Source organism: Dreissena polymorpha, chromosome 2, assembly GCF_020536995.1.
Source record: "Dreissena polymorpha isolate Duluth1 chromosome 2, UMN_Dpol_1.0, whole genome shotgun sequence".
NCBI classification, from domain to species: domain Eukaryota; kingdom Metazoa; phylum Mollusca; class Bivalvia; order Myida; family Dreissenidae; genus Dreissena; species Dreissena polymorpha.
This window is the reverse complement of record NC_068356.1, coordinates 105345557-105373480: the sequence shown is the minus strand read 5'-3', so window position 1 is coordinate 105373480 and position 27924 is coordinate 105345557. Positions and strand designations below refer to the sequence as shown.

The following is a 27924-nucleotide window of genomic DNA, read 5'->3' as shown; positions in this document are numbered from 1 at the left end:
ATGTATGTATGTATGTATGTATGTATGTATGTATGTATGTATGTATGTATGTATGTATGTATGTATGTATGTATGTATGTATGTATGTATGTATGTATGTATGTATGTATGTATGTATGTATGTATGTATGTATGTATGTATGTATGTATGTATGTATGTATGTATGTATGTATGTATGTATGTATGTATGTATGTATGATTGTATGTATGATTGTATGTATGATTGTATGTATGTATGTCTTTCTGTCTTTCTTTCATTCTGTCATTCTGTCTTTCTGTCATTCTGTTTTTCTGTCTTTCTGTCTGCATGTTTATTCGTTTGTTTGTGGGTGTGTTTGCATGCATGCGCGTATGTGCGTACGTTTTTGTGCGCTTGGGTGTCTGCTGTCGTGCTATAATGTGCCTATATGCGAGATTGCCTGTATGTATGTTTGCCTTCCTATTCAGGGACCCACACATCACTTGAACCAGGTATTAATAAATACTTTGGTTGGGCTCTACTTACTTTTCAAGATCCGTACACAGCTCAATATGGGACCATTTGTGGAACTGGGTTTTCTGCAAAAGAAGCTGACGTCATTTGTAATATAGTTGGTGCCCCGACATACGGGTGAGATAATTACACTGTTACACTGTTAAACATATTTTGATAGAATGTGATGTCAATTTCAACACGATATATTCGAGTATGCGTATTCTGTACGGCTAAACAAAATACTTATTTTAAGTAAAGACAGCGACATTTGCGTTTTAGAAATGCAACTATCTACCAGAACAACAAATTCGGAAGCCCCTCGTACAACTTTGTTATTGAACAACTGAACTGTTCTGGCAAAGAAAACGATCTCCAAGAATGTCAGTCCGAACCTTGGTCTGAGACGTCGAATACGTGCAACTCCAGTAACAACGCTGTGGCAATTAACTGCAGTAAGTGCACTGTTAACTGATATACACTGCCAATATCCGAGAGATGTTCGTTCTTTGAACACATCGGATAATAGGTGCTTCCTAATTTACGGACGAAATTTATTTTGCAGCCTCGTGTGCTATGAACTTAAGTGTCAGGATATTCTTGTTCATAAAACATTAAATGCTTTTAATAATAGTACGTATTCAAGAAAAAACAAATTTATTTCATCTATTGACAAAACAAACTATTTACATCCTCCAAGCTGTTGCATCCTACCGATTTAGTGCTATTAATGTATGTGAATAGTTGCAATCCATGAACATTTTCTGAAGACATATTTATATAACCATCTTTTGACCAGGCTCGAAGTTTTGCAAAGTGCTTTTACAGTGCAAATGATACATACAGCACTAAATGATTCGCGCTAGAATTCCCGCCTTGTCTAGACCAATACTTAGTCGACCGCGATTTAAACCGGTTTAATCGCACGATGATCCGCATTTAAAACAAAAACACTTGAGAGTACACACAATCGTATACTACACAGATACAAGTCGAAAATTACCATACGAGAAAGCAACTCAATTTATTTACAGTTTAATTATCCCTTGGTATATTTGATACCAGACTTGCAACTGTTTGATGCAGTATAAAATTAAGAATAAACAAGTTACCACGTTTGAGATAAATCCATTCTTGGTTACGAGATTTAAGAACACATATCATATAGTTTAGACTCCATGTCATTGTTATATATCTCATGTTGAACACCGATTGCATAGTTTGTAAGTTATTAAAAATATTTGTATTTCATTTAAATGAACTATTACCATGCACAGAATAGTTAATTAGGTAAACGTTTCATAAAAATCATCGTCGAATACCCACGACTAATTCATTCCGTTACTCTCCAGCATTAACGAAGAAAACTTACACAGATTTTATTTAACTCGTTTTATTTTCATATTCAGAGTTAAAAGGACCAAACAGTGGAAAAACGCATGTTTTGAATAACACATATACCTTACAATATCTATAACTTAATGTCGTTTAAATCCGTTATTTACATCGACGGATTGAATAACACAACAGTCATAATTAATAATTTGAGACGTGATCGTTTCAACTCCATAACTTTAACTTTTTTTTAAATGTAATATTGATGCATGATGAAAACATTTTTTTAAACAAACATTTGACAAGTACGAGAGGACAGAATTTATAAAAGCAAGGTGCATAGAATAAAGTTTTTAAGCAAGGCAGTTATTTTCTTAATGAATTAAAAATTTAGTCTTTCCGATTGACGGTTTACACTATAAAACAGTAATAAATAAGCAACATCTTTTATTTAACGGACGTTGAGATTACTGCTTTGGTTTATATAACACCTTGCGGTGAATGCGAAGATAAAACCAGTAAACTGTTCATTTTGCTCTTAAAGTATAAGATTTGATTATATAACTCTGGGTTGTTGTCTATATTGATTTGTTAATTGTTTCTATTGTCTTACAATATGTACTAACCTCATCGTTGCTTTACAATACGACCTATTAATGACTGCCCAGTTTAGTATTCAGTAAGTTTCATAGAAAATAGTCACAGAACGAGTGAAATATTTTCTGTGCACATTCATGACGTCAAAGTATATACAAAAGAAATGTTATGACGCTAATGCAAATTTTGCGCATTATATAAATCTTCGTACAAGAGCATTAACAAAAAACTAAACTTGTTCAATGCAGTAATAGATCGTATTATCATTCAAATGATTGTCATATAAAATAATAATTTGTATATGACGACCCACTAAATAATATAAGTATCATACACTGAACTCAACGAATATAATATATGCAATTAGGCTAAAAACAGTGATTTTTCAGTATTTTTGCAAAATACATCGCTTTCATCTGCATGCGAATATCGTTATAGAGTGTACTTTAATGTTATAAAGTTTGTTTATTGCCATAAAGTGTTTAGTACACATGTAGATAACAATTATGTAGTCAATGATTATCAAGCCCATATTACACACTATATATTTAAAACCACTTTACAATTAAGGAGATTACAGTATAATGGTAATGTATTAGGTAGTTGAAATGAAACATAAAAACATCGATTATGGTTTAAAAAAAACGTTAAACATGTTCTTAGTTCTAAACCATAAAGAAAATGCACAACATTAGCTAAGTCATCGAATTCATGTTACGGCGAAAGTTGCTTGTATATACCGACTTATTGAAGATGTTTTTTTTTATTTTAACCAGGGACTGTTGTAGATGGTGAAATTTTGACCCAAAACTATTCCAACATTCAATAAGTCTTCATTCATTTCTAGCATTCCTAGCATGCATGAGATTACATTGACACACGTGATTTTCAGACGTGAATGGCTTATATATAGAGAATAATAGATTGGTGACGTGGATGGAGAATGGTTATCTGGCAAGTCGGAGGAATTAATCGGGTGAGCCGAAGGCGAACCCGATAAGATCCTCCGACGAGCCAGATTACCATTCTCCATCCACGTCACCAACCTATTATTCTATTTATCCTGTCACATTTACAACATTCGTTGAAATGTTTCTAAAATATCTAGTTTTCGAGTATTTTGTGTTTAAATATTTAATATGGTAAACATCACGCGCGAAAAAAAAACATGGTGACGTCACGTCAGGCAAAGCGCTTAGGCTAGCTTCCATCTTGTTAAGACACACAGAAATCGAGTTAATCGTTATTAATTCAATACACAAAGACGAAATTATGCTGTTTAAATAATTATGTTTAAACAAACAGTTCTTTACATATATTTGATATTTTATGAATAGAAAAAAGTATATTTTATTAATAGAAAATAGTAAATGCATGCGCCTGCGCGGATAGCAACTGACGGATATTCGAGGTCACGTGGTCATCTAGCCTAATATCTTTTGGGATATTAGGTTACCTGGTTATCGGGCTGATTTAAAGGCATGTGACAGGATAAGTTTTTTTTTTTCGTGTATATAATTTTATTTTATCCGTTAGATATTACAGACATACATACAAGTATAACATACACAGCTTATTTTAAAGACGGGTATTTGATGGGTACATTAACTTATCTATTCCGTAAGATATTACATACATACATGCATTTTATACATACAGAGTACATGTATTTGAGTACAACATACATAAGGTTATAAACGTTAATTCATATACATTTTATAGTGTTGATATTTCAAGAATTATAACAACAAAATCTTATTTGCACATTTATATTATAACGTTTTAGTTTATTGTATGTATATCTTTAAACTGTAATATTTATACAATATACCATCAAACATAATTTGCACATGCATATACTATAATTTAGCTTCAGCTATAAGTATGTATATCTTTGATATGTAATTAATATACACGTTTGAAAGGTTACCTAATGTGACAGGATAAGTTAAATTATTAAATCGTTTGTTCCTTTGACAATATTTCGAGTAGAGAACTCAGTCGCACATTGTATGAATTAACCTACCTAAATTTCAGGACCACACACGCCGACCAGATTGCAAGGAAATGAAACCACTAAGGGAACGGTTGAAGTCTATTTTGACGGTTCATGGTATTTGATGTGCGCATACAACTTCAACTTCAGAGAGGCTGCCGTCGTTTGTAATAAACTTGGATATAAAATCGGGTATTTTAAATTAAAAAAAAATCTTTAACACTGATTACATGTATAAACGATGAACATTTGCACTTTTGACTTTATTGAGGACTTTATTATTATTATTATTATTATTATTATTATTATTATTATTATTATGGTGATGCTGAATATGATTATTATCATTTCATTATTATTATTATTATTATTATTATTATTATTATTATTATTATTATTATTATTATTATTATTATTATTATTATTAAAGGACACCTGATATACGTTCTGGAGTATACGAATCCGCTCTGATCTATGGTATGACATGCCAAGGAGATGAGACGGACATTTCTCAGTGCCAATTCGGACACTACTTTGGGTCCTATCCATGGTCTCCTACAACGTGTTGGTATAACAGTTATTACGAATATGATCGTCGTGCAGGAGTCATATGCAGTAGTAAGTTAATATAGGTACACTTTGTCATGTAAAATACATAAATATGCAGTCAAAATGGTAGTGTATTAGTGCATAAGTGTATATGTATTTTAAATTGTTAAGAAAGTGTATGAATAGTATGAATCGATATTATATGAACTATCATATCTTAAATATTTCACGAGTCTTATCGGAATATAATTATTAAGATATATTACGACATGCTTATGCTTAAAAGCAATTTTAGTATATTTACCGTATAATACCAACCCAATCCCACAAGAACGGTTTGATTAGTTAAACAGTTCAGATCTAGTTATATAATCCTTATTTGAATTAATATTTTAATACCGATTACAAGATGTCCTAGTAATTGCATTTAATTATAACTACTAAAGGGATATAATTATTCAAATGATGTGTATACAATTACCTTATAATCTAAAATTCTGTACAAACTGCCTAATCATAAAACAGGGCTTTATAACGGTAAGATTGGCTGAAAAGATTTCTTAGTTCGAAAGCATATTGTTTTGTTTGGTTCTGTCAAATACAAGTAATCGTACGTTATGAGTTTAACGAAGGACAGTCAAATGCTAAAGTTGTTTCTTCCACAAAAAGGATCTGATAGGCACATATCACAAATATCTGTACATATTGTTAATTTCGGGCATTCATTGATTCTCTTTATTATAACAACTATTTTCGATTAAATTCAATTCCAAATACAATAATATAAAAACACATCAAAGAAAGACTCTGGTCGACTGAAAGTTTAACCTTTAAAAAGCCGTTTACTGATATCAGTGCGTATTGTGTTAATGGATATAACTTAAGAAAAATATTTGAAGACAAACAAATCACACATTCAGGTGTTTACTTTTATTTCAGATAACCGTATAAGACTCGTGAGCCAAGTGAACAATTATCAGGGACGAGTGGAGTTCCAGTACTACGGTGTTTGGGGAACTGTGTGCAACAAACACTTTGATCAAGAAGATGCGCGGGTCGTTTGCAGACTGGCTGGGATCGATAGTGCAGGGTTTGTTTTAATTGTATTAACGTTTGAGTGTTTAAATTGTCCTATTCACAGATTGTCGAAATCACAAATCGTCGTTTTCTGCCGGATTAAACAAAACTGCGCAGGAAAACATTTCGAAAAAGTACCATTTTTAATGACTTTTTTTTCACTTGAAACATTTAAAAATGATTTGGAGTCTCTCTTTTATAATAATGTGGAGTCATTCTGTTGATGTTGTAACAAATACGCACTTCTCTAACATAAAGTACATTATAATTTGCATATATGGTAATGACCGTGTGCAATGCGTTTACCGTTGACTGAATCAAACACGACTTCGATATCCGAAAGTTGCGACACCTTTTATATTTGTATAATATTTTTCAAAGAATCTGCATAGAATATGCAAACATATATTTGTTTGAGTTGAATAACTTTAAATATGCACTAATATGTCTAAAACAAGTCCCATAAGATTATCATAGGGTAGATGATTGTATAATTTAAAACAAGTTGTCCACGCTCGAAATTTGTGGACAAATTCGTTTTAAAAACAATCCGTAGCTAAATTTCGAAAATGTTCAAAATAATATATCCCACTGCATTTTAACTTATTGCATGTTTCTACGTCAACGCAAAGTGGACATCGCGTGGAATGTCGAACATCATTATCGAAGATAGTCCTGAATAAATGTGGGTGACAACGTTAGAACAGACAGAAATTTTGCATCTAAAAATCCATTGGCTTGCATCGCAATGAGAATGGTTAAAATCATTCCTAACAGAAGGTTTCGAAAGATGTTACAATGACCCAAGATGGCTGATATTAATTATATTCGATTACAAGTTGCGTTGCGGTAACAAGTAATCATTCAAATCAATAAAAAAACAAATGGTTGGTTTTGTATAAATGTTGTTATATAAATTCTGCTTATTTTCTATTTATTTGAGACATTCTTTCCTGCTCGAAAGACTACTCATGTGAACATTTTAGAACTCTTAAAATCTTGTAATCGTAGTCGATTTGTGTATGTATTTTGTAATAGTTAAATAATTTTAGGTGTATGTTCTGTGCGTAAAACATGTTTATTACAGGAACTTTACGCTTCACACAAATGTTTACAAGTTTGGACAAGGGTCAGGTAACCTGATTGTAGAGAACCTACACTGCAACGGAACTGAGGCAGATATCGACGAATGTGCTTCGTATCCGTGGAAAGAAAGTTCTGCCCAACCCCCTTGCAATGCGCATTTATACGATGTCGGAGTTAACTGTAGTAAGAACTTGGTTGATTTGTGAAATTCGCGCTGATTAGCGACCATGCCATGACATGTAACTATTTCACACTAAATCCTATTGCACGACATCACTTCTATTTATTGCCTTAATATACTTTTAGGACCTGTTACTCCAATGCGCCTAGTAGGTGGAACGAACTATTCTGGAAGAGTTGAAATTGAATATGAAGGCGCTTGGGGCACGATCTGTGACAGAGGTTTCGATATAAATGATGCGAAAGTCATTTGCAGAATGAAAGGATTCAATACAGAGTAAATATTGTTCTATTTATATTATCTTTAAAACGTCGTCGTTTTTTTAAATTAAAATGTCCGTTTTTAATAAAGAGCATTTTTTTCATTTTTCCAATATAAATTTTGTTAAAATTACTTTTAAAAACTACATGATTAATTTGTCTTTTTAGGAGTATTGAAATACGTTTAAACGGATTTTACGGAAACGGTAATGGCAGAATATTTATTTCGGATCTCTTATGTACTGGCGATGAACCAGACATTTCCGAATGTAACGTGGGTCGTCGATGGAACAATACAAATACCCTTTGCACTAACATCAACGACGTAGCCGTCCAATGCAGTATGTATAACGTAAATGTATATTTCCTTTACTATCAGGAGATAATTAATATAATAATGATTCATTCGCGTTTTGTCTCACAGACACACCCGTTCGAGTACGAGATGGTCTAACATTTTATTCCGGAATCGCCGAAGTTTATATCCATGGTGGATGGCGACGAATATGCAAAGACAATTTTACGATACAAGATGCACTTACACTGTGTACTCTGGCCGGGAAAAGAGATAATTATAATGGGTGAGTATAAATGTTTCATCTCATTCAATATGTTTTTATTAAGGCTGAATACCACAACTAATATTGTTCGATATAACCGCAATACATATTGTAGGAACGTGACGATTCATAACCAGGATTTCGTCAATATGCCGTTTGAATATACGCCTATTGGAGAATTTGGTTGCAATGGCAATGAAGAGGATCTTTATGAATGCGGTTCGGGTCAATGGCTGAAGTCATCAACGGCGTGTCCTAGCGGAGAAAACGTTGCTCTCAATTGTCGTAAGTTTCATGAAATTTATATGATGAGAAACTATGAAGATAGATACGTCTGTGCTTGAAGCACTTATATTTATCACTAAGTCTCGCCAATGTCGGCATTTTTGTTGTTGTTATTTTTATTGCGTTTTTGTTAAAATCCTGGTGTCGTTGGTCATGTTATCACGATAAGTGTGATATATACCACAATGGCATCCAATGACTTTAAACTGTTAAAACAGGCTTTCCCATAAGAATCAAATCTAAATCAAATATATGTAATTCTATGTACTTTGTCGTTCATGTCAGTCAAATAAAATCAGCAACTAATTGTTTCTTTTGAAAGGGTGCATTATTATTAACAAAAGTTATGTGCGAGATTGAGAAGATCAAAATCTAGATACACTAGTCGGTATGTTTAATAGAAGTTTCCTACGATGATTGTTGTTCGTGATATATATTATTCATAATAGCGTTGTTTGGAATTTATTGGAATATGTATTGGTTTGCAGGTGCTCAAACACCGGTTCGTTTGATGGAAGGGCTACAAGAAGCAGCAGACATAGAGCAAAACCCGATTAAAGGAAGAGTTGAAGTGCAGTACAGACGATACGATCAAGAGCTGCAAAAGTATCGCGATGACCACTGGGGGACAATATGTGATGATGAGTTTGGTGATGACGATGCATTGGTACTTTGTTCTATGATGGGATACTCTGTTGGGTCAGTTTCTATCTGATACTTTTTCAAAGTATCTAATTTTTAAATTACGATCTGATACATTACACGATAAATTAAAAGTTGCTGTTTATTCTAGAGTATTTTGTAAGTATTGTCGTCAAAATTTGAACCCACAATTATTGTTATAGAAATTTTTTGACTATTTGTATTAAATATATATATATATATATATATATTAAACAGAAAGGTATATCGACCATACGAAGCTTACGCTTTGTTTGGAAATGAAACAATTATATTGGACGACTTGCAATGTCTCGGAGTTGAAGAAGATGTGTCCGAGTGCAAAGCACGAGAGTGGGGTACTCATGACTGCGTACATGACGAAAACGTCGCAATTTACTGCAGTGAGCATTTATTGCATAATATTTGTAACAAAAAATTACTTCTTGCTTTCATTTAATTACAATCATATATAAATTTTATTGAAGGTCTATCCTCAATATCCGTTTAAATAAGACCGAACATAATATTTTTTATGATAATTTTCAGATTACCAGGAAAACATTGACCCATGTGACAAAGAAAACTACAAGAGGCTTCCAAATTTAGAACTGCGATTAGTAAATTACAAAACAACTTCCAAGCCCATAAACGATAACAAATTGTCGTTAAACTGGTACTTTGTTGGAAACAATACGTTGCCTGACAAAGAACCGCCTTTTAACAGATGTGCTACTGTGTTCCCGTTATACAGCACGGGTAATATATGAATCCTTTTTAGCACAGTTCAGTAAATGGGGTCAACACTCTGGGTTTATCATTTATATGCAAACGCGTATCCACAAACTTCTACCGAATGTTACCTTTGATTGAGACATAATTATTGGTTGCATAATGAAATTCTGGAGACATTTGGAGTTGCATTTTTAATCGCAAGTCTTTTATATTAAGCAAAAATCAATAAAAAAACAGAACGACATTACACGTAAAATTATTACTTTATTTAGGGCCTCCGCCTGGAAATACATGTAGTTCAATCCAAAGAATGTGTGGGGAATTTCAAAACGACTATAAGACATGCATAACCGTCTGAATAAAAGCACATACATATATTTTTGTTCTTTGATTTGTTTTATATACATCCGTTATTTCATCCACCAGATCCGATTCCTGTGCTTGGTGCTGGGGTTAAATCACTGAAAGCTGAACAATCGGGCAATTCAAGTATCACTTACGATATTCAAGCCAAGAATTGCGGGAGTTACTTTGTGTACAGATTAGGGCCAACAAAAACGAAGGACAGCGGTTATTGCTTTGGTAATCAACATGAATGTACTATTTTTTCATTTCCATAAAATGAAAAGTTAACGACTTACTAAATTATTATCAGTCAACTTACCAAAATATTAAATTAAAATGTTCTTCATTTGACCTTATATTTAACTGACACAGATTGTTAGAATATACGTAATAATAGGACTGAACTTGTCGAAATTTCACTGCTTTTTCAGCGACAATAATTATTAACAATTTGATTGACTTTGTGATTGCTACAAATTTATGGTTAAATATGTTTTCATTAACGCTTTTCATGAACATTTTTCAGGTATAGGCTCAGAAAGTAAGTCGCTTTGTTTATGGTTTTATAACTGATACGATGTATTTCGTGGGTTATTGGTATAATTGTAGTTAAAACACGCGAGAACATAGCGTAAATATTTAATTCTTCTAATATGTCACTTGAGCACATCGATCTATAATTGAAAGTTTGAAAAATTTTGATTTCCTTCGTCTGTACGTGGGTGCGTGCGTGACCTGCCTGTGTTCGTAACAAAAAATTTCAAACGGCACCTTTCCTGAACAGCTCAACAGAACTTGACGATACCTAACAGGAATGTTTCTTTGGTGGTCATCGTTTACAATTATTTGAAAAATTTGGTCGAAACGCCAGAAAACAATTCTAAAAATGCAATTCTAAAAATGAAGTCTATTCTCCTTTGAAACCATATGGGGGAGAGGTTAAATAATTGGTATGAAACATCGTATTACGGTCCTCTATAAAAGTGGTTTCATATTAGTCCCTGTGTATAAACCTCATCCTGCAACGGGGGTTTCCAGTTTTATATAGACTTTTATCCCCTTTTCAACGCGACATTGGCGGTATTACACCTTATGGAATATACTAGCCTGTTTTCAACACTGTGGGATATACCTGTCACGTGCACGGACTACTTTTTACTTTATCACTGAATGATTTTTCATAATTAATAAAGTCGAGAAAACTTTACTTTCAAAATTATACGACGTTCAACCTTTAAATCTAGTCATATGACATAATTTTTCGCCATCCGTATAATGAATCAGCTGATTGATGGCGTCATAAAATGATACTTTTTGCGTCATTTTCCCAAAATATTATTATTATAATAAAAGCGCCATATTTCACATGTACATGTACTGTATATCGACATACGGTATTTGAATTGTCAATTAATCACATTTTTCTTATTTCGTGTAATGTGCATTGTTTATAATCATGTATATACTTTTGACATTTAAGAATGTACAACAAGCCATACAAATATCGCACAATTCATAAATAACCTTAAATATTTGCTATCCGATTTAATTCACGTTAATCATAGAGCTATGTAAAGTATAAGATGGTAAAAATAGCACCACACTGGAATTCGGAACGTCCCATTTTGTACACGGGTATTATCACTGATTTATCTGTTGTGTAATGGAATGTTTTCCATTCTTTGTGTATTTATATATTTAATTATTTTCTTGTACACAATAAGGCATTTATCATAGACAAATAACATTGTGCAAGTTTAAACATTATTATGTTTGTATGCAGAAATCTGCAAATGCATCCGAGTTTACCAACGGCTTTTATTTGATAAACTGCTCCGGTTCATTTTAACAGCAGTAATGTACATAGAGTACATGACGTAGCGCGTGACGAATCAGAAAGTTGTATCGAGTTCATAAATTCATTTGAAAATAGTGATTGGATGGCATAAGGGTCTTTATTTAAAATTATTGAGTTAAATGGATTTTAAAGGATAATTAAAGGTAAGATACTAGTTCGAACGTGTTTTGGTTTTTGTTTGTACTTTTGTCGTTTCCTGTTCTCGAGGAAATGATTTTAACATGGGGGCCATTAATGCATTGGATCACACACGGCATACCCATAACATTATATAAAAAAACGTTCTGCGCGTCCATAAATTCGTCGTCCGAAGTCGGAAAACGTATTGCCCTGCATATTAAGTCAAATAAAGTGTCAGTCGCTGCAATTGTCTATTTACTCGTCGATAGTGTACATGTAGAATCTATATTGACATCGACATCATTTTGTCAGGAGCAATCGCCGCCATATTGGATTTTGATCATTTTCTTTCGAAAATAAAATGAATTATAGTAAAGTAAAATCTTTTTTTCGCGGTCGTAATGTGTTACAATTCGCATGCTGCGTAAAATTAAATCGAGGCATATGGTGATATTTTTACTAGTTTAACAGTTTGTGTGTGATTTTTTAAAGACTGTTTTGCGTACCAGAACAAGTACATTTATATCACTACGCATGGTTACATTCGTTAGATTTTAAGCGATTTTTAAGAATGAATTAAACTAATTGTTAGGCTAAGGTTATTAGATCTAGTTATGTTAAATGTCACGTTGAAAAAAAAAATCAAATGGGATAAATAGAATACTAGGATTAGCGTTGAATACAGAGAAGTTTATGTTGCTCGGCTCGAACACCAAAAACGCTCGCCAAGGCTCGCGCTCCCGGCGTTCTACGCCTCGCAACATAAACTTCTCTGTATTCAACGCTAACCTAGTATTCTCTATATATTGTGAATATATAACAATCCGTTCAAGAGGTCCTCTACTAAGTTTAAAGAGTAATAACATGCCAAACCCGGATTCACATGTTTCTCGTTGACTTACTTTAGGAAAAATCTGGAACAACAAAGCTCAAGGTTTTCATATTACGTGATATATTTTTTTTTACCCTTGAGGAAAAAAAATGAACCCGCCCCGGAATGTATCGGTTTTATATGGATTTTTATGTAGCATCATATGGAGGTTTGCCAAAAAGTTTATTCAAATCATGCCCAAGGGGTGAAGACTTACCATGCGCTAGGGGCTACATTTATGATATGAACATGTTAACATCTACAAAACAAGACATAGTGTCTTAATCATGGCACGGGCATTACAACTTGCCAAGACCATGATTTGTATACTTATTTACAACAACAACTTAGAAAAATATAATTATATATTAACAAGGACCAGATATGTAAATATTGGTAGGTATCATCGTATAGTATTTCTATGTTAAGCTTGTTAATAGTCAGGCGTCTTGAAAATTATACCCGTGAGCTACAGTTTCTCACCTGAGCAGCAAATGATCCTCGTGATCTTCTTGTTGGTAATATTTTAATCTAGTTATACTTTGAATATACACTATGATCATTTATTACATGGAAGACAATCTGTAAGTTTTAATATAATTATGTGAATAACTCAAATTATCTAATAGACATTAAAGTTTATTCAATTATTCAATTATCTGCCTATATATTTATTGACTTCAGTACCCCCACCAGCGTTTGTTGCCAGGAGTGTTATCACGGTGCTTGAGAATAATAGTAACTCGGTTTGGTTCAGATGCAAATTCGACCCAGATGCAGAACACAATTTAACTTATCAAGTTCAATGGCATGTTTCCGGAAATTCAGAGCATATTTTAACAAAACAGTACTGTCAAAACACAAACATGCATCCTTGCTTTCTACCTGAGAAAGACTTTGCTGATATGCATGTTGGCATGGGAACGAACGTACGTTATTTGCAAACGTTTAAATAACATTCATATTAACGCTAAGATAACACATCCTTTTTATACCTTGCTTATTTTTTTTAAACTATAGTTATTGGCATTATTCGTGAATTGAATATAAAAGTTGTCTTCATTTAATTCGCTTGCCATTTGCATACACTATTTGAAGGTTTCATGTGCTGTTCGTGCGTTCAACGAAGAGGGTGGGCAACCAGGACAGTTATCGATGTTTTCGGAAACATTTTTTGTGGGTATTAAGCTCCTTACACCGTACGTCTCCGTTCGAAGAGGTGAAATAAAGTCGATTGAATTACAGTTCACCGTTCCGATTTTCTGTAGAAACGAACTTGGATGCAAAGCCACGCTTGATTACTTTACTCCAGATTACGGCACGAACTGTCCAGGTAAAAGGGTATTTTTTGCAAGATATATATGCTTCGTTATTCGGATAACTCATACTTCCAAAACAATACCGTTAATGCCAATAGATCGTTGTTTGAGATAAGCATCAATACACACATCCAACAGAACAAACCTCATACACGACTCAAGGCAACAGTTGTGAATCGGTCAGTTCACGATGTATGGATTTTGCCTATACATATTCTGATACTGTTTTCCTTTTAACTTTAATACTGGATAATTACTGATTCAATGGTGTTTTTGAATTCATTATTCCGAACTTGTTTAATTAAGATGTAGAGGGAGACTTTCCATCCGGATGTTCTCAAACAGTCGGGGCGCAACCGGTAGGGAAAATATTAAACGTTGATGTTGGTGCAGCCGAAACTGGCCAATACGGAGTTGCCGGAAAGTTCACGATTTTCTTACAAATGCACAAAAATGAAAACGTTGCATTTTTGGATGTGCCGTATAAACTGCCAGCAATTGAGGTGAAAACATATATTAAATGACACCGATTATAAATATATGTAAATGCATGAGACGAAATACATTCAATAATTAAATAATGCTTGTACAGTATATGTAAATACAGGTAACCACATTATATATATGTGTTTACCCGTGTTTAATTCCTACCGATGACTACGCATCCGTGTTGAATGCAATACTGTTGTAAATTTAGGTTGAAATTCTACCTGAAGCCGACAGACAGTGGCAAGGAAAACTATGCGGTGCACGAAACGACCCGCACATGTACACTTTTGATGGAAGGTAATTACGAAATTAAGAAACCGTTAAGGAAGGATTGGTTTTATCTATTTACGTGCCTAAGAATTATACTTTTGTTTGTAATACTGCATTTATTCTTAAAGTTTGCAATACGTGTCGAGCTCGCTAGCGAATTCATGGACGAATATTATAAATTATGGACGGCATGACATTTCTTTTTAGATCATTATATTTCAGTTGCGAAACTTAACTAACACGTGTTGAACAATCACAACAATCCATTTTTAGAGGACTTTTACAACACCAAGTTCTAAGTGTTATATTACACGCGTGTATATGTACCATTAATCATTTAACCACAAACCATCTATTTGTGAATGTTATACATAAGGAATATTAAATGATTGTGTTGGAATGCATCATACAAGTTAATGCCGTTAAATGAAAGTTCGTTGCAGATCAAAATAATCAAGCAATATAACACGAGCTTATCATGGTACCAGCTTGTTTTCTTTTTTAAAGACAGTCTTATTTGACACTCTGGGTTATCCCAATGAAATTTAAAACAAGCTTGTTGAAAATTGTTTTTTTTGATATTGACTGTTATTAGAATGTAGTTTTGATTTAAATTGAAAAATACACACATATCTTTAACAATGCAAACCTTTTGTAGATCGTATGAGCATCACGCTGAAGAGGGCGATTACATTTTGTATAAACATACAAAATATGAAAATATCGAGGTATACACTTTTAGCTTTAACATATTTTTTACCTTAAGATAAAAACAAACAAATGTTTAAACATGTTTGAATGTTTATATAATTACAAAAACCAAGTTATCAACCCTTAATGTCCTTTTTTTACTCTGACTGCTGAGTGTGCTCTCAAGCCGCATAGCCTTTTTTGTATTTTAACAAGGATCTCAATCCGCATAAACCTGATTCTTATTCGAGCAATTGAGTGCATCTTTGTCACTCATTGTTTTATTATATCAAATTCTTAAAAGTCTGTAAATTATTCTTAACATAAACTTAAAAGCTAATTGCGTATAGTGTGTGTTCAATATTTGTATACATTACGTTTTAAAACATGCTGCACATAAAAACAATCAAACAGGTCCAGCATAGAATAGCCAACTGCACAGATGGTAAAAGTCAAGCTAAATGTAACTGTGGCGTTGCCGTAAGGGCCGGACGTGACGTATACGTCATTAACGTTTGTAACGGATACATCGACATTGGCTATAGGCAGTGCTTGGATAAAGCATTGACGGTGAAAAAAGAAAACGACTATACATACACGGTATACAAGTTTTAAAGGGATCATTTAATTAAATTAAATATCTTTTAACTGAAGCCATAGTGTTATCAATTTTAAAATAAATGTTATTCGGTAATGTACAATATCCGCGATTTGTTATAGGCAAATGTTCAACGATATTTATATTTATTGAAGATCTATCTACCATATGGAACTGCGGTCCGGACCCGCATAGATAGCGCTCCGTTTATGGGCGAAGCCGGTGGAAGGGTATTGGACATTTCTGTAAACCCTTCAAACAAAGATACCAACGGTAACAGTACAGGGTTATGTGGAAGTCTGAACAATGATCAATCAGATGATTTTGAGAATCAAGACGCTTTTATCAATACGTGGAAGGTCAAGCTAAATTCATCCTTGTTTGCTAGCGAAATGTACCATATGGATCTAGAACCTTGGGTGTTTCCAACTTGCAGCTGCAAGAAGAACAATATTGGAAACAATGACTATACATGTGACAGGAGTTTAACTGGATGTACACGAGGAACTTTAACAGGATATCGCAGTTGCAATGAAGTTACAAATAGTCGACCCGTTCGTTCAGTAAGTGGAGATGTTAAACAAAGACATATGCGAATACCAGTGACACATCAGCGCAGCAGCAACAAATCTGTTGTAAGTTACAAAATCAATTTACTAAATATTGAGAATTAATGTATGGATCGTTGAACTCTTTCAGTGCAAAACAGTCTTGAAATTAAACAGTCATGTACTTTTGCAAACAAAACTTGATTATTTAAACACTTTACAGTCTAAGAGGAGCACCAACACTTGGACTGTTGAAAATGCCAGGCTTCATTGTGAAACCCAATTGGCTACGATACAAACTCTTTGCAAAAATATTCCAAACACACACACAGATGTATCTGTAGATAACTGTGCATTGGATATAATGGTAATTTTGATTCACTCTATGTATTTCATTGTTTCACTTATTTGACATACAGTATATTATCATAGAAAGGTAAATAATACAATTTTTTTAAGAGGCATATTGCCTGATGAAGTAAACTCCTTTTCTTTTACAGCTTGCTAACTCCACTGAATGGTTGTCCATGTCAAGGCAGTCTATGCTGGAAACCTGCCATAATGAAATTCATCGTAACAGTACTGTAATTAGGCATTTAATTGAAAAAGCGGAGGGAAATCACACGGCCGACAATAACGGTACGACGAAAGAGGAACTCGAAAATCTCCAGTTGCTACTACAGATTGGTCAGGAAATTGAGAAAAAGTTTTGCATCAATAATTGTAATGGTCGCGGACAATGCACTAACGGTAACTATTTTAGCATTGAGTTATTTGTGTACCGTAATAACTCTAAGTTGTCGGACAGTTAAAAAAAATAAAAAAATCGTGTCCGAAAATTTAGATACAAAAAATATTAAAAAATTACAAGTGTCCGAAAATTTAGAGACACAAAATAATTCATCAATGTGCAATACTTTTCTTGTGATTAATTCTTCTTTTTTCTGCTTGAAAAATAAATAAATAGCACTTCTTGTCTTAAATGATATAGAACAAAAAGTAAAAACAGAAAACATACTGCTTCCTTAATAAGTCCACAACGTGTGGTTGAATCCATTACTTTCTACCGGTTTAATGGTTATTTACCCGATTACGCGAATGAAATTGTCCATTGCACTCAGGCATGTAAAAATCTATGATTGAAGTGCCACAAGATAAGTGAAAACAGAGTCTGTAGAATAGCGCGGTAAACTATACTGTCCGAAAATTTAAAGACATTTATTATGGACGAAAACCCGTATGTCCGAAAATTAAGAGTCACGAAAAATAATTATTTTGGCTAAAATAGAAGGTGTTCAAAAAACTTAGAGTGTCCGAAAACATAGAGTAATTACGGTATCTTCTTTTCACAAAGTTATGTCCCGTATAGTTAAATCATGTCTGTAAATAATATGAACTGCTTTATAACTGTTAAACCATGTCAACATTAAAATAATGTGTAACATAGAAACAATTAGACATGTGTTCTTAAAAGAAATTACAGATGAAATGAACGAGCTTCTAGCACAGTAATCGTTCCAACACTTAAATGTATGTGTGTGTGATTTTTGTTTTTATAATTATTCTTTTTAATATCAATATGTTTATACCAAGGCACACTTTAATCACTATTGTGACAAGAATTTTAAATGGCTAATTGTTGGTAGGTACGTGTACGTGTGAATTGAACTATGGCGCCATAGATTGTTCAATTGATTTGACCAAGCCACCGAAGATTGCGTTAAGGAATGACAGTCTCTGTGATACGAATAAAACAGACTGCTCTGATATTTTTGTCAATGGCGGTGAATTTTCATCTTCGAACTTGACATGCAGATTGAAATGGTTCACTGTGAGTTTGTAAATTGTTTCATGAGTGTTATTTATATAGAAATAGTTATTACTTTTTTATTTGTGTGATTGCTATCGTTTTGTCTTTGTAAACACATTACATATTCGGTAAAATGTAGGGCGTTGGAGTATCTATTTATAGTGTATAATTATATATTTTTACGCTTGCTCTCATTAAGTTTACATTGACGTAGGTTACTTTTATATTTTTGTGATTGCTATCGTGTTGTCTTTGTGAACACATGACATATTCGATAAAATGTAGGGCGTTGAGGTACCTATTAATATTGTATTATTATATATTTTACGCTTGTTCTCATTAAGTTTACATTGACGTAGGTTGACATTAATGGAAGTGTCAGCGAAGATGAAACAGTATTGGTTCCTGGTGAGGCCGAAACACTAGGAACGGCAATTTGTCCTGCTAACAGATTACGACAACGTAGATCGAGTGCAAATACGTTTGTCCGAGGACTTCGTGTTTCCATCAGCAATGATGGATATAATTTCAACGAAGATCAACAGGGATCTGTCTACATTTACAATTCTGAGTGCCAGCTGTATTATACTAATTCTGAGACAGCATTAAACCTAACATTTGCGCTGAAAGTAATTCTGACAATTTTTATATATATTTTAAGTCGATGCGTACATTTGACACTGTGTTTGTATTACGTTGTAATGTCGTTTAAACTTGAGTTGTGGTAGGAATACTTAATTTTACTATTTTAATATTAGTTTTATTTAAAACTGTTTTTTTTTCAGGATGAATACTGTTTTATTGAAGACAAATGTTACATATACGGTACACTAGATGTATCGAAAGCGTTTATATGTGACCCCGCAACTGATAAGACATCGTGGACTATATACGTTCCTCCGTTGGGTCGGTGATCTTATTTACTTCTTTTATAATTATGTGCTGTTATAATAACAATTATAACGTGGTAAATTCAATTAATTTGACTGTCAATCCGTTGTCCATCTTAGTGTAGTTGATCGCTAATCCGGAATATAAATTTCAAACCCTAAAATGTTTTTGTTTTTTTAATTGCATTAATACTTCTTAAAAGATTGACTTCAAGCAAAACACATGTTTAGATGACAGAGTGAAGTGCTTTACATTTAAAACAATGACGGTGCTTTATATATTTACTGATCTTCTTTTTAGTCAACTTCCCGATATTGCTATTTTTAATTTGTCACTTCATACACATGTGTATGGGGTCCATGTGGAGTTTACTGCAAGTTAAATCCCTTGGTATTTTATTGAGTTTTTTATTTTCGCCAATATGTAATTAAAAGAAACGTTCGTGGCAACCTATATATACATACATATATATTAACTTTAAACACTATAATATGATAAATAGTTTTCGGGAGTGGTTAGGAATCGTTGTTCATCAACATTCTGATAAACGTGTACATGAATTGAGTTCAAATTTCATACATTTAAACAGTGTTTTAAAGTAGTTTAACAACTCAAATACATCTTTCTTATTTACGCTTGTATCATTTGAATAATGCTGAATGTATGGATATTTGAACCATGATTGCTTTAGCTTCCGATAATTGTTTTTAATTTGTAAATTAAATTCGCGATTAAACAAACCTGACTTTATTCCATCAACCATGACATATGGTAAAGTTTATTTACACTGTGAGTTCTTTGCAATAAAACTGTTTTATGTTGCGTTTGCTGATATACTCAGTTTTTTCTTACCTTTAATCAATATTACTACAATATAGCAGTGCATAAACAAGTATTTATCTTGTCAACAGATTGTAAAGACCCAGAAGCGTGTAAGAAAATATCCCACTCCGTATGCGAGGTAATTGCTAACGTTGCGAATTGCAATTGCAAAAGAGGCTACAAACTAGAGGAAGATGAATGCAAAAGTAAGATTCGCTTATTAAATTTGTAATTATGATATTGTATTGAAAAGAAACATTAATACAATCATCATATCATAAATTCAAGAAATGGTAAAATTCATTATTTTATTCAAAATAACATGTGCAATTTAATTTTAAGTTATGCATTTACTTTATAATTAAAAGCGGTTGGCGCTTAAGAAATCAAAATAAAACCAAACCATCAAAAACGTTATTTTTTAACCTGTGTTAATGTATTAGGTATTTGATGGATGGGAATATGGTCAGACAAAACGAAAATATAAACGGACTGTGTATTAAAACGATTAATAAAACATGTTAAAAATCAAACCATCAACCTTTTTATTTCAGAAATCGACAATATTATCGATGATACTCCGGGTAAGAAAATCCTTCAGAATACTTTTTTTTATAACGAATGTGGTTTTGATGTAATTTTATCTCGTGAACATATATAACTCTTCTTGGAAATATTGTCTAAACAATGTGTCAGTGACCATATAAATATATCCTTCTGTACTTTATTAAAATGTGCTTGACATGGTAGTTTAAGAATAATTGCGACACAATAATGTGAAGCAATATATTTCGTACGGAAATTAATTTTAACCAAATCTATATGTTATGTGGTAGGATACAATTAATCTGTCAGATTTTTCGCAAGTGTCTTATCTTAAAGAATAGACATAGTGATAAGATAAGATAGATATCCTGATTTTCCATCTGAAATTTCATTTTTATAGTTTGACTTTGGTGAAATAATATGTTCTATGATTTATAAAGTCCCAGACGGCCATGCCAGCTTGGTTGTGGAGATAACTCTAGACTACGAATTCCCGGCAAATATAAATATCGACTCGGCATTCACCTACGAGCGGTATAGAACGATATTGGTCAAAGAGGTACTTGCACCGTTTTTTAGTTATTTTTATATTATCACCTGAATATTATATGCATATTTATAATATAGAAAGAGACAAAGTATTAATCAAATATGTGTTTATTTAATTCTTTATAAATTCAGAGCTCACAATAATCTGTGCGTCACGTTCTTTTATGCGGTGCGTACCTTATGTTCGCTTTACTTACAGCTTTCAAGCTTCTACAAAAATGAACTGGGAAATCGACTTGACAAAGTGCAAATAAGAGACATCAAGTACGTATGAAATTACAAACCACATATGCATGATGGTGTTTTGTTACAGCTATTGTTCTTAATAGTATATGTTATTGTAGTGTATACATGTTTATAAATTAATTCAGATAAAACATACACAATTTCAGCAAATAAACGTTTTATACACGCAGGAATGGCAGTCTCATTGTTGATCACCGTGTGATATTTGTTCAACGCGAACATATTCTAAGTGATGTCACCAAAGCAGTAGTTAAACTGTTCCAATCCAACATCACAATAATGGATAAGAATGCTCGAATCATCAGTGTATCCCTAGGGGAAGATAAAGGTATATATAGAGTATACTAGGTTAGCGTTAAATACAGAAAAGTTTATGTTGCGAGGCTTAGAACGCCGGGAGCGCGAGCCTTGGCGAGCGCTTTCTATTCTATAAATATATAAATATTCTATTTATCCCATTTGATTTTTTTCAACGTGACATTTAACATCAATAGATCGAATAACCTTAACAATAATTTTAATTCAGTCTTAAAAGCGCTTAAAATTTAACGAATGTAACCATGCGTAGTGATATAAATATATTTGTTCTGGTACGCAAAATAGTCTTTAAAAAAATCACACACAAACTGTAAAACAAGTAAAAATATCACCATATGCCTCGATTCAATTTACGCAGTATCCGAATTGTAACACATTACGACCGCAAACAGAAGATTTCACTTTACTATAATTCATTTTATTTTCGAAAGAAAATGATCAAAATCAAATATGGCGGCGATTGCTTCCTGACAAAATGATGTCGATGTCAACATACATGTACACCGTCGACGACCTTGACAATTTCGACGAGTAAACAGACAATTGCAGCGACTGACACTTTATTTGACCTAATATACAGGGCAATACGTTTTCCGACTTCGGACGACGAATTTAAGTACGCGCAGAACGTGTTTTTATATAATGTTATGGGTATGCCGTGTGTGATCAGATGCATCAATGGCGTCCATGTTAAAATCATTTTCCCGAGAACAGGGAACGACAAAATTACAAAAAATCAAAACACGTTCGAAGTAGTATCTTACCTTTAATGATCCTTTAAAATCCATGTAATAATCCATTTAACTCATTAATTGACGATTTTGCGTCTAGGGTCTTTAATAATTATTTTAGCATATTTAAATCAAGAACCTTATGCCATCCTATCACTATATTCAAATAAGTTTACGAACTCAATAAACTTTCTTCTTCGTTACACGCTACGTCATGTACTCTACATTACTGCTGTTAAAATGAACCGGATCAGTTTATCAAATAATAGCCGTTGGTAAACTCGGTTGCATTTGCAGATTTCTGCATACAAACATAATTATGTTTAAACTTGCACAATTTTTTATTTGTCTATGGTAAATGCGCTTATTGTACAAGAAAATAATTTAATATATAAATACAATGAAAACATTCCATTACACAACAAATAAATGAGTGGATAATACCCGTGTACAAAATGGGACGTTCCGAAGTCCAGTGTGGTGCTATTTTTACCATCTTATACTTTACACAGCTCTATGCCTTACGTGAATTAAATCGGAAAGCAAATATTGCAGATTATTTTTGAATTGTGCGATATTTGTATGGCTTGTTGTTCATTCTTAAATCTCAAAAGTATATGCATGGGTTATAAGCAATGCACATTACACGAAATAAGGAAAATGTGATAAATTGACAATTCAAATATGTCGATATACAGTACATCTACATGTGAAATAAGTTGCGTTTATAATAAATCGTCAAAAATGTTTGGGGGAAAATGATGCAATAAGTGTCATTTTCAGCTGATTCATCATTATACGGATGGCGAAAAATTATGTCATATGACTAGATTTAAAGGTTGAAGGTCCCATAGTGTTGAATACAGGCTAGTATATTTCATAAGGTGTTATACCGTCCATGTCGCGTTGAAAATGGGATAAAAAGGTATATTTGATCGTGTAAATGCATATGCATTACTTTCGTAACCGTCAAATATGTATACATGTTACAATATTGTCTTATTGTTTGTTATTTTTACCTAGTTCCAATTGACCACGGTTTAGACGCCAAATGTCGCGCGTTTACAAGTGTAAAACCGTGTCAACACGACGAGGAATGTATTATTGTTGAAGGTGTCCTTCGTTGCGTGTAAGTTCAAAATAATAATGCTGTTCTATTCGTTTTATTTGTATGTGTATATGTAGTGACATATGCTGTTCACAAAAAGTATCATGACTGAAAATTATCTTATTGAGTACCATAATACTTTTATTCTACTAACATACCGTTATTCACGACGGTACCAATATGTGTTATCATGCCACTATATCGTATCATATTTTATTGCAGAAAAAAGACGCATAAATCTGGTGAGTAAATAGTTTTTAATATTCAATTTTGTTTGTATTCGCTATCGTTCTAATGCTGGTTCATTTTCCTTAAAGTAATGCACTGAAACAATAAAATGTGTATTAAAATACCATGAGATAAATTATAAATACCATGCTAAATTATATATGCTCCTTTAATCATACTCAAACTAATCTTACACAAATATTACACTGTTTTCAGAGGGAATTAAATTGTACGTTATAGTCGCTTCTGTTGTTGGGTCAGTTCTTTTCCTGGTTATTGTGATTGTTGTTGGCGTTATTTGCAAGAAATATTCGCGGTCTTCAAAGGCAAAGATTGATACAACAAACCTGCAAGGCGTTGATCTTTGCAAAATACCCAGACCCAAAATAACTGGCAGTGAGCTAGGATATGGGTACAATAATGTAAAGCCGGACGCTCCAAAGAACAGGTGTTACAGCTTTAGTGTTCACTGTCGAATAAATAAGATTTAGTTATTGTTTGAATGCCATCAGTGCTTTGTTTTCATTTTAGAAAATAAAATGTCTTTCAGATTATAAACCAATCCACTCAAGTATATATTAATTACACATTCAAAACATCGTAAATACAATGAGCACTTGATTCTACGCCTTTACATTGCATATATATATGTACATATTTTTATCTATTTAAAAATCAACTGCAGTGAACTAGACGAAGTTATGATAGAATTTTAGATGATGGTTTAGACAAATGATTAGTGTGTAAAATAAAATTAACAAAATAAACACCAAATGTATACTTTGAAATTGCGTTTTCAGGAGGAGGTATGTTCAAAATGAAAACACGTATGGGAGCTTGACTGGCTACAGCGGCAGTGTTGCAAATGACGGATTTCCAAACACAGACATGTAACAGCAGACCATAAACCAACTATGAAACAAACCTTCCGCCTACCGCATCCTAGATTTATATATTGGGAAGCTCTATATATTTTACAACAATAAACATTAACTTCCAAACCTTATGTGTGAATGCAAAGTGTATAATTGATTTATATAAGATCTGAAAATGATAATAATGTATTTCGTGTACAATGAAGGACATAATACGGACAATATTACATAATTATATGGAACACATAATTGAATACAATGTTTTATTTAAATTTATTTTTATCTATGTTTAATCAGGACTTTTAAAAAACTTTATTTGTATCTATATTTAATCAGGATTGTTTTCTTGTACTTTTCACCTATGATCGCTGGGGTTGTTTTTATTGCATAATGGTGTCTACTGATATGTTTTTAAATCCACTTGATTTTTTTTTCTTAAAAACTCATAAAATATGTTAACAGCCAATATAACATTTCGAAGCAAGCCGTTTGGAAGAGCAAAACCTTTTTTAATATTGGAAACCTTCCTCATGGAATATCCTAGTTATGGGCATAGTTTAATTTTAATATTGTGTACAAATATATATCTTATCATATTTTGTTTGGCTTTACTGTTCATTTTCCGTATATTTTTTAAATTATAAATAAACAAGTTTTTAGTGATTTGTTATAAAAATTATTTTCAAATAATCTATATCAGACTTTGTATTTATTTATTTCATAATAAATTATCGTTCGGTATTCAACTTCTAAGCTCTATACGAGTTCCGATCATTTTAACTACAAGAACACTGTATTACCCTAATATTTACGTGATAGGTTTACTCCATTTTTTTCAAACAATTACTTTACGAACAGTGGCTTTTTACGATCGTGCTAAAATGTTTATGAATATCACACAAGAAAAGATTTAGAAGTTGCCACAACAAACTAAAGGCAGTTATAATTTGATATCATGGCAACTAAAGTTCGATTGAACAGCCATGAACTTATTCATGGGAAAAAGACTTTAAGGAAAATCTTAACTATAAGAACATATTTTGGTTCTGAATACAACTATCGGCGAGGGTCTTGGAAAACCTTCGTTGTTATGTATTTAATTGAAGTTAAGAAATTTTGATATATGATAATATTAACATATAGCTAGTAACTTTATTGCTTTTCTCAATCATAATAATGTGTTGGTTAAAGCTTAAACGATAAGTGATTGTTCACATTAAAATCGTTCGTGTGAGTGCACATATTTTGACTTTTTTCATTCAGTTGCTTGCCTAGGTTGGTGAGTTAATATGCTGGGGTAAAGGTCAAAAGGTACTGATAAAATACAATTTGTGTTTTAACGTGTTGATGCTTTATACAAATCCGCTATAGTCAACGAATTTATTGTTTGAATTTAGTTATCTTATTGTTTTTATCGTCTTGCACAAATAATTACTCAAAGATGAACGTAAAACGATACTTTTTAGAAATTGGAATAGGATAAAAAACGCAAGAATATTTTACTGCATAAAATGATACTGTAATATGCATGAATAACCTTTATGCCTGGTTTAGTTCAGTGTTAACCACATGTATGTACTTTTGTCAAATAAATCAAATAAATTATTCATTAAAAGAAATAAACAAACTACGATTAAACAAAATTAATGGAGAGTATTACTAAATTAGTTATAGTATTGAAATCACGGATTAATGTTTCGCTTACACACAAGCAACAGAAAAAGGCGTTTAATTCTGAATAAAAAAAATAAAGCTTTGCCTTTTTCAAAATATCTAGTTATAAGTCAGATAAGTATATATAATAAAAATAATAAACATCATCAAGACATTCAAAGGAAGGACAACTCATGACATGTTGGTATTTTGATAATCTTATTTGTTTCATTTCGATTTACTGACTTGCTACCTTCAAACCAAATTTGGTGTTCCACGATACAACAATATGATCGCCAACGACTGCGAAAATAATCACCTTTAATAAGAGTTATCAAAACAGACTACAACATTAATTTGAAAATCAAATTTGTGGATGATTGTATGATCAAACAATCGTAACGAGCAATACGACAGTTTAGTTTCTGTTCTTTCTTCGCATCTTTTTTTTAATTGCCATGGTATTCTGCCCCTAAAATCAAAGATAAAGAACCGAGTAATTGAGGATTATCCGATTTTCAAAGTTGCCAACCCTAAATCTTTTATTGTACAGTTTTTGAGTAATCATTTCATTACAAAATTCACACTTATTAACCTTAATTTTGATAAATCAATACTTATTTGGTATATGAATATAAATAACTGATGGATGTATTCATAGTAGCACATGAAGTGAAACATGTAAAATAAAGAAAATTTAAGCAAACAAATGCTGTTATATCCCCTCAGAAAACTACTAATCTCTAGTCGTAAGTTAGTTTGAAAATAATTTCTGGAAGAATAACTTCAGAAGAAAAATACAAAGTTTGAGCGTAGAAATGTATCTGTTAAATCTAATTGATAATAAAAATAAACGTATTTATTTTACCGCACACATTTTAATGTCTAGCCTCATTTTAAAGGATATCCACGTTTGCACAAATGAATATTTCATAACCATTCTGCAATTGAGCATTCTAGATAATGCATAAATGTCATAAAAATATCGCCTTTATATACAACTACCATAATATGTTTATAAGTATGAATAACATATAGTATATCATTTTTAGACGGAAGTTATTGGGTCCGATATTGTTGACATTGATCAGTCCTAATTGCTCACCTACGGATTGACATTCAAAATAACATGGTTTACATACATAATAGTTCAATTGTGCGAACGTATGTTTAAATATGACAAAATGGTGATATTGAACTCGTACCATAACCAATTTAGCAGTAGGCAAACCTCGTGTTACCATC

At 32.5% G+C, this 27924-nt stretch overlaps 1 protein-coding gene and 1 long non-coding RNA gene across 2 annotated transcripts; both read left to right on the top strand.

Annotated features, from left to right (window-relative positions):
* Positions 1-760: 760 nt before the first annotated feature.
* Positions 761-23948, top strand: LOC127869962 (uncharacterized). Its single transcript, XM_052412620.1, has 32 exons — positions 761-928; positions 4443-4593; positions 4832-5019; positions 5890-6040; positions 7115-7296; positions 7420-7570; positions 7723-7895; positions 7979-8135; positions 8230-8399; positions 8888-9098; positions 9300-9463; positions 9609-9818; positions 10221-10376; positions 10666-10680; positions 13673-13917; positions 14087-14321; positions 14614-14810; positions 15005-15093; positions 15725-15794; positions 16171-16356; positions 16510-16989; positions 17126-17269; positions 17403-17652; positions 18549-18733; positions 19072-19341; positions 19498-19618; positions 20515-20631; positions 20980-21009; positions 21412-21530; positions 21720-21784; positions 21937-22094; positions 23839-23948. Exons 2-32 carry the CDS (start codon positions 4526-4528, stop codon positions 23946-23948), a joined length of 5067 nt encoding a protein of 1688 aa, XP_052268580.1. The 5' UTR covers positions 761-928; positions 4443-4525.
* Positions 23949-24369: 421 nt separating this feature from the next.
* On the top strand, positions 24370-25689 carry LOC127868370 (uncharacterized). The gene is made up of 2 exons (XR_008044098.1): positions 24370-24599; positions 24952-25689. It is a non-coding gene; the product is annotated as an uncharacterized LOC127868370 (long non-coding RNA).
* Positions 25690-27924: the final 2235 nt, after the last annotated feature.